The 9,150-nt window shown below is 42.2% G+C and overlaps 1 protein-coding gene across 1 annotated transcript; it reads left to right on the top strand.

Moving 5' to 3' along the window:
* Positions 1 to 6,789: 6,789 nt before the first annotated feature.
* LOC101315861 (vacuolar protein sorting-associated protein 26C-like) lies at positions 6,790 to 8,034 on the top strand. The gene is given in 3 exon segments (XM_033837945.2): positions 6,790 to 7,098; positions 7,100 to 7,145; positions 7,492 to 8,034. Coding segments are annotated over 3 exon segments (891 nt in total). The 5' UTR covers positions 6,790 to 6,796.
* Positions 8,035 to 9,150: the final 1,116 nt, after the last annotated feature.

Below are 9,150 nucleotides of genomic sequence, written 5' to 3'. Positions count from 1 at the left end.
AGTGTAAAAAACCTATAAGTAACAACAACAATACCTAGCAGCAAATTATGGCTTCCAGTCCCATTCTCTACGGAAGGGAACCAGGATGCTTTGGGAAAATGGCTGACCCCATGACCAGGGAAGGAAAGTATGATAAACTTGAAACATCTTCCTGTGTAAGAAAGTAAAGAAGTGCTTAACAAATAATGGTGACATATCAAATGGATACAGAGCCAACTTGAGGGGCTCCTACTGGTCAAATCTGGGACAATTTAAGCTCAAAATTAATAATGATGGTGAACTATAACCAATTAAATGAAATAATGAAATTGGGTCATTTGTAGAGATGTGGATGGACCTAGAGTCTGTCATACAGAGTGAAGTAAACCAGAAAGAGAAGAACAAATATGGTATATTAATGCATATATGTGGAATCTGGAAAAATGGTACAGATGAAACTATTTGTAAGGGAGGAATAGAGATGTAGATGTAGAGAATGGACATGTGGACACGGTGGGGGAAGGGGAGGGTGGGACAAATTGGGAGATTAGCTTTCACATAAATACACTACCATGTGTAAAATAGATAGCTAGTGGGAACATGCTGTATAGCACAGGGAGCTCAGCTCAGTGCTCTGTGATGACCTAGATGGGTGGGATGGGGGGGTGGGAGGGAGGTTCAAGAGGGAGGAGATATAGGTATACATATAGCTGATTCACTTCACTGTACAACAGAAACTAACACAACACTGCAAAGCAATTTTACTCCAATAAAAAAAAATCATTAAAAAAAAGATTCTGTAAGTCCACACTGCTATAAAAAATAAACAAATAAAATGATGAAGCTCTTCTTCACTGTAGAAGACCAATAACTAAATATAGAAGAAAAGATAGAAGTAGAAAATCACTATTTGACAACCATCATCATAAAATTGATTGAGGCCAGAATCATTGATAAATGAGTAAAAGAGTGGGTTAAACATTGAGGATTCACAGGATTCTCCCATAGTTCAAAATTCATTAATATATTTATTAATTAACAAATGGAAAGGTAACTTTACAGTGACAAAATCTGGCAGACAACGTCTTAGGCAAGTGATTGAAATTGAACTCACTAGTAACATCTCTGACTGCATAATATGATGTACTGAAAAGAACACAATATCACTTCTGGAGTATTCCTGCCAAAAAGCATAACAAAAATTTAATCAAGAAGAAACCTCAGAAAACCCAAATTGCAGGTGTTTAGTTCTGCAATCTTCAAAAACATGATGAAAAAACAAAGACTAGTGAGATATCAGGAGATAAAGATTTCTTCTATTAACATTTTACTGACAGTTCTAGCCAGTGTGATAAGGAAAGAAAAAAAAAAAAGATGTGAAGACTGGAAAAGAAGATATGAAACTGTCCTTATTTGCAGATGCCATATGTTGCATGTTTAATACAATGATTGAATTATCTTTTGCTCTGCTGGAACTCTGCTAGTGCTATAGCCCTCTGGCTATTGGGAACTGTGATTAAAAGCTCTCTCCAGGGCTTCCCTGGTGGTGCAGTGGTTGAGAGTCCACCTGCCGATGCAGGGGACATGGGTTCGTGCCCTGGTCTGGGAGGACCCCACATGCCACGGAGCAGCTAGGCTCGTGAGCCATGGCCGCTGAGCCTGCGCATCCGGAGCCTGTGCTCCGCAACGGGAGAGGCCACAACAGTGAGAAGCCCGTGTACCGCAAAAAAAAAAAAAAAAAAAAAGCTCTCTCCACAACTTAGACCTAGAATGAAAACATGTGAGCAAATATTGACAGACCAAGGTGCTCAAAACTTGTTGCATTCAACAGAATTTATCTTCACTGACTACTATGGAGAGCATGAACAAAGAAGCAGCATTATAGTGGAGGTACTGAATATGAATAATTTAAATAATAGGTTCTATTATTTACTAGGAAGTTCTTCCAAGGCATCTTATTTCAGAGGTCCCCAAACCCCAGGCTGTAGCCTGTGAGGAACCGGGCTGCACAGCAGGAGGTGAGTGGCAGGCAGGTGAGCAAAGCTTCATCTGCCAATCCCCATCACTCACATTACCGCCTGAACCATTCCCCCCACCCCCATCCATGGAAAACTTGTCTTCCATTAAACTGGTCCCTGGTCCCAAAAAGGCTGGGGATCGCTGTCTTGAGTCTCATAGAAACCTTATAAGGTGGATAAGAAAAATACTGCTATTCTCCTTTTTTTGAATTTTATTCATTTGTTTTTTATACAGCAGGTTCTTATTAGTTATCTATTTTATACATATTAGTGTATATATGTCAATCCTAATCTCCCAATTCATCCCACCACCACCACCCCACCCCCACCACTTTCCCTCCTTAGTGTCCATACATTTGTTCTCTACATCTGTGTCTCTGTTTTTGCTTTGCAAACTGGTTCATCTGTACCATTTTTCTAGATTCCACATATATGCATTAATATACGATATTTGTTTTTCTCTTTTTGACTTACTGCACTCTGTATGACTATCTCTATTCTCCTTTTCAGATAAAAAGTTGCCACTCAAAGAACTTGAGGTGTTTTCCTTACATCACACTGTTAATAGGTTGTACAATTGGTAGCTGAACCCAATACTATGGGTCAAGAATTTTTTCTCTATTCTTCACTTATTTGCTGTATGAATCAGTACCAGTTTTCCCAAACCCCTCCTGAAATATGAAAGTTAACTAGATAATGAGTACAAAGGAAGACTTTTTTGCTGAAATTGTTTTATGTCTAGTTAAATTGCCTTTTGTAGGACCCAACAGAATGTTGTTTGTGGAGACATAAAAGCTTAGAAATAAAATATAAAATTATAAAAGTCACCCAAAGAATATTTAGTCTTCTTTTTTTATTATATATAGCTAAGACTCAATATTCTCTATTACCTTTGAAAAATAACTTCAGTTTCCTATAGCTATCTGGGGAGCATTTGTGTAATTCACTGTACCAAAATTGAGAATTTTATAAGTATTTTAAATCAATCCTAAATTTCTAAACTAATCAACTGGCTTTATATCTAGAAGACATATAAAAATAAAAACAATTGCTTGTTTTTTATTTTCTTCACAGCTTTCAAATTTTTTAAAGTTTTACCCTACATCCTTACAATTTTCAAAAAATTTTATTCATGTTTTATATATAAGATGCTTAGCAACTGTTTGAACATGCTTCTTGATCAAAAGCCCAGCTGGGAGAAACTGACCCAGGGGTGAAATATTATGTTTCTGTTATGAGGATGCAGTGGTCTAGCTCTTGACCAAAACTTACCTCAGAGTATGTCGCTGTCAGACACAGATATGAAGGTGCCTTGCTGGGCATTGGGGGCAGGGATGCTCTTTTCTTGTGGAATAGGACACTGGGCTGACTGAACTGCCTTAGAGCAAAGAGTCCAAGGCACCCAGGAGGGACACAGAGGCTACCAGCTCTGTTGTGTTGGGTTCTGATCTTGGTTTTTGACTGACTCATCTTGGAGTTTGTGTGATCTGACTTCTATTTTCCATGTATTTGAGTAATTTCCAGTGAGTGAGGTTTCCTTAATGTTAGTGTTGACAAATGTAAAACGACTTTTCATATTTTAACTCAAATGATTTAATACTCTTGAAAATTAACACAAAGAGAATTGAGGTATTACTACAACATTGTGTGCATTTAGTAAATATTTGACCAAGCTTAAGTTGTACATATGATGGTTGTTATTGTAATTGTACACAGCACAGCTGGAGCTAGGATGCTGACATTAAGTTACAAAGAATTTTTTTTTTTTGGTCTTTTATAGCTCCTGGATAAAGAGCAAGATATTTGGAGGAATATCCTATTTGCACTTCAGCTGTGAGATAAATGTTGTATTTTCTGGCACTAAAGCATACTGCTAAAGCTTGAACAGTAATAAAGAGATGAATTTAGTGGCAAAGAAAATACTAAACTGGAATTCAGTGAATCTCTGGATTATTGTAAACTCTGGGGATATGAATGAGCCCAATAAATAAATGAAATAAAGAATGTTTGGCAAAAGAGTGAGGAATTAACTTGACAGGGAGATTCGTGTTCTCAATACTTCAGGAAGGAAGGGGACAAGGAGTCAAGAAATAGAAACAAGGTGAGTTAATGTGAGGCAAATTTGGGAAAATATCAAGAAGAGTTTTGCTGGCAACATAGACTGACAAAATGATACCTGATTATTATTTTGTGCTTGTGATGGAAAGCTCTCTAAACAAACACTTTAACTGCATACATAATTGAGCGAAGCTAACGTTTAAGGCTGGGATAAGGTTAAAATGTGGACAGCCTGAGGGTACTAACAAGATACTATGTCAGATTCTTGGAAGAACAAATATTTCAGAACAAAATATGTCAGGAGAAAATGTAAACACCATCCAGAAACTCCTGACTTCCTCTTCTTTCCTCACTGTGTGGATAAACTGGCTTTCAACAAGAAACATAAAAGAACAGGTTGCCTTGTTTGACGTGTGAAGGAAATTATTTAGAACAAATTGAAGGGAAGCCCTCAGTATGAGGTACCATCCTTTGTATGCAAAGAACAACATTCATTGGGACACCCACTTCACTCTTTTTTCAGAATAGTATGATATGGAGCCATCCATTGTCAGACATTCATTGGCTGACTGGGGTTAGGTGTTTAATCTCTGGCGAAATAATCTTTTCTACATACAGTCACTGAACTCATGATTTTGCCTGTCACTCATCAGGTGACAAGGTGAGGAGAAATAAACAACACATCTGTAATATATTGGAGCAGTCTGGCTGCTGAGAGGAGTATAAGGCAAGATATTGCCCTCAAGATCTTAGAAAGGATGACAAAATAATAAATATATCTGAAATGGGCAATGCATGTTAATTATTAACTGATACTAATTCCAACACTGTGCCAGGCACTGAAGTTACAAATCAGGTAAACTCATTTCTTCCTGCTGCCTAGAATCTACTGGAGAGTACAATGAAGAACCTGAAAATTCATGGTAATGTGGGAAAAAAACACAAGTTTGTGCTTTGGAATCAGGCTCACCTGGGGCTGATTCCCTGTTCCTCTATGGTTTTGAAGCTGGCCAAGAGATTTAACCTTCTCTAGCCTTGTTCATCTCATCTCTTCACTTGAGTGTGTGTGTTTGAAAATCAAAGATGATCCTATGAAGTGTTTAAAAAAGTGTCCAACACAAAGTGGATCCTCAGAGAGGATAAGCAAGGTAAGGTTTCAGGTATGTATGAAAACACTCCAGTGGTGGGGACTCCACAGAGGTGGTGGACCTCTTCCTTCATCTCGTGTGACAGTTAGAATATGGATAGGTGTGATGGCAGCATGTTTGTTTCTCTGCAGTATTCCAGACCCATTCTTTTCACACATGGGCTATTTAGGAAGGAAACGTACTTCGTTTAGGTTGAATAGGCTTTGCCAATAATGAGAGAGAAGAACTTCTCAGAATGGAACTCAAGATTGGTGGGCTATGAAGAAGTGCAATGGGAAAAGAAAAGCCTAGTAAGTGTCACTGGAAACATGCCAGTGGGAAGGGACAGGATGTCTAGCCCTTTGGGCTTCCTCAACAGGAATTACATGCATTAATCTCCCCAAAGCTTCTAGGAGCATCATTAAAGAAAGGAAAAGGAGGAGTAAAAAGAAATTTTATCTCACAAATTTATTGGTCCTAAGCCCTACTATCATTATTATTAATAGAAATAATAATTATAACAATATAACTTTGAATAGCCATCATTTTATCCCTTTAAAGCATTTTCACTCTCTGGATTGCTCTGGTTTCTCACAGATCTCTGTTGAGGTGGAACTGAATAGAACTCTCTGCCACCCCCACCACCCCTCACCAAATACAAATGTTCCTCCAGGTCCTCTGCCTCTTGTTTGTAGAAAAGCTGAAGTCTCCCAGGCGTCCCAAAATAGCAGGTTCAAGCAGTTAATGATTAAGACAATAAAGTCACAGATTCAGTATCTGATGCACATTTCTGAGTATTTTATGGGTACTATAATGGGCACCAGATGGGAAAAGCTAACTTCATGATGACCAGACTGCAACCATGACATAAACTGTGCCATCTTGAGCAGTACTGAATATATGGCTAGCACAATTCCAAGAACTGGCCTTAAGAGAATGGGATTAACACTATTGCTCATAATAATCTACATATTTGTGGGCATCAAAATAATTGTAGCTTGTTCTGCCCTTATATGTAAATGAGCAACTAAAGCTGTCAGCAGAGAGATGCTTCAAACCCATGTCGATAATGTTCACTATAAGACCTCAATGCCCTTTCTCAGCATGAAGTTACAGAAGGTGGACCTTTGTCCCTAATCCCATAGAAATGAAATGATGTCTGACAGGGGCCTGGGGGGGGTGCAGTTGTAAGCAATCCTTTTCAGGAAGCCGTCCTCAGCAGAAAATCTCGTTTCTTGTTAATTTAGCAAAGCTACATTTTAACTCACTTTTTTTTTTTAACATCTTTATTGGGGTATAATTACTTTACAATGTTAACTCACTTTTAAATCAGACGCCCGCATGCTCTACTCATTTCTGGCCCTAGCATACTTTTTAAATCTTTTGATCAAACAATATCTTGCCTAACCTGTTGGTTATTTCCATAGATTAAAGAAGTAGAAATGAAGAGTAAGTAATTAACAGATGACCAGATCTCTTCCTTAGCTTCCGCTTCAGTAATCTGGCAAACAAACTGTGTGATAAAAGTGGTGAACAAGATAGCATCTACGGGGTGCCCTCCTTTCCCTTGGGTCACGTGTGGCTGGAAGTGTTTCCCGAAACGGAGTATTCGAGATGGGGACCGCCCTGGACATTAAGGTTAAAAGAGCGAACAAGGTTTATCACACCAGGGAAATGCTCTCTGGGGTGGTGGTCGTATCTGGGAAGGATTCGGTCCAGCACCAGGGAGTCTCCTTGACAGTGGAAGGGGCCGTGAACCTCCAACTCAGCGCCAAGAGTGTGGGTGTGTTTGAAGCATTCTATAATTCTGTTAAGCCCATCCAGATTATCAACAGTACCATCGAAATGGAGAAACCAGGAAAATTTCCCAGTGGCAAAACAGAAATTCCTTTTGAATTTCCTCTGCACGTGAAGGGTAAGAGTTCTGTATGAGACTTATCACAGCGTGTTTGTCAACATTCAGGTTAAGGTATGAAGAGCTCATTTTGAGATGCCCTGGGGGCCTGAGCTCCAGGACTCTGAGCACTGTCACTAGCATCTCTTCTCTTCCCCATGTGGGGCACAGCTCTGCCCTTGCCCTGGCACCCAGTGCAGTGCTGCCCATGCAGAGAACCCAGCGAGTGAGAGCGAGTTGGGGGCTGACCCACATCTCCCAGGTTGGCCTGTGAAGTCTAGATACCGTCCAGGGGTTTGCAGTCCTGCTGCCTGTGTTTTCTCATCCTTACTACAAAACAGCTGCCATTTTACCCAGAGCTGCTGTGTGCCAGGCCTTGGCTTATCACACGTTACCTCGTCGGGTCCTCACTAAGTATACCCTGTGCTGTGACATGAGGCGGTCCCTGCTGGCCAAGGACTTGACTAAGACCTGTGAATTCATCATTCACTCTGCTCCTTAGAAGGGGAAACTGACTCCGAGTCCCGTGGACTTCACTGTCACACCTGAAACCTTACAGAATGTCAAAGAGAGAGCCTTGCTCCCCAAATTTCTCATCAGAGGACATCTCAACTCAACCAGCTGTGTTATCACACACCCACTAACGGGAGAGCTGGTGGTGGAGAGCTCGGAGGCCACCATCAAAAGCATCGAGCTGCAGCTGGTGCACGTGGAGACCTGTGGCTGTGCAGAAGGGTACACCCGCGATGCCACAGAAATTCAGAACATTCAGATAGCCAATTGGGACGTGTGTCGGGGCCTCTCTGTCCCCATATACATGGTCTTCCCCCAGCTCTTCACCTGTCCGACACTGGAGACCACCAACTTCAAAGTGGAGTTCGAGGTTAACATTGTTGTGCTGCTTCACCCTGAGCACCTCATCACAGAGAACTTCCCGCTGAAGCTCTGCAGGATGTAGGCAGGAACAGGTGGAAATGCAGCCGTGCGGACCTACGGGAGCTGAAGCCGGCAGCCCCGAACTTGCTTTCTTGATGGTTCTGTATCAGAAATGAGTCTGACCCTTCTTCCTCATTCCCTCGAGGCCCCTCTAGTCAGAACTATCCTTTGAAATTCATCAGGATTTCTTCATGGCGTTGGCAAGATTGTTTCCCAGAGAGTAAATTTCCTGTGACTCCTGACTAACCTGCTCCTTTTTAAGTTCAGAGCACAGTTATAAAAGAGTCTGAATTTTGCTGGAAAGTGAGGTCAGGGACAAAGGAAACCTCCTGTCTGGCCGACGGTTGTGGCCAGGGCTCCCGACAGCTCCCCGACTGCGCAGGGTGGCGACAGGCGTGCTGGTTGCCAATGACTTTGGCGGACACCCGCCAAGGAGGGTGCTGTGGTGCCCGCTGCAGATGCGCAGCATGTTTCCCACTCTGTTCTCTTTTATAACATTTGTCGTGATAACTTCAGAACTTTTGGGGACCTGGGGAAAGTGTGCTTTGCCCTCCCAGGAGTGAGGGGATCTGGTGACCACAGCTGGTGCTGGAGTATCTCTGAGTCTCAGGACCTGGTGTGAAGTTGCCTGCTGCCGTCTTCCGAGTCCGTTTAAGTGCGAGGTTCTGTCGGGAACAAAAACACGTGTCCACGCCCGTCATTGTTGGCTGGATTCTGAGTGGCAGGGGACCCGAGCCCAGGCCAGCAGTGAAGACCCCTCTGTGCTGGGCGGGGCCTGGACCTGATGAACTTGGCCCACCTCCATCCCACGTGAGGGACCTGCGTTGGCGGGGTCGGGGGAGGTAGTTTGGCCTGAAGCCATTTTCTCCCTCGCCTCCTGTTGGGAATTGCCGTGTATGGTGGGTCTGTTACAACACATTACTTCCTTCACATCCGGCTGTTGTTTCTCTGGGTCCACAATTAACCTCAGAAGTAAGCCGCGCACCGTGCACGCTGCCTGGCCTTCCTCTCCTGAGGGAATAATTATTACGTGAAGAGCTGCCAGCAGCCCGGCCGCCTTTATCATTTTATTCAAACTCGAGGGGCCTGGGCGAGAGCCATTTCCTTGCCCTTCTTGGACGGGCACCTCCACCATCAG

This window comes from Tursiops truncatus, chromosome 13 (assembly GCF_011762595.2).
Source record: "Tursiops truncatus isolate mTurTru1 chromosome 13, mTurTru1.mat.Y, whole genome shotgun sequence".
NCBI lineage: Eukaryota > Metazoa > Chordata > Mammalia > Artiodactyla > Delphinidae > Tursiops > Tursiops truncatus.
Note: the sequence above shows the minus strand (reverse complement) of the source record. Positions and strands in the feature narration are given on the sequence as shown.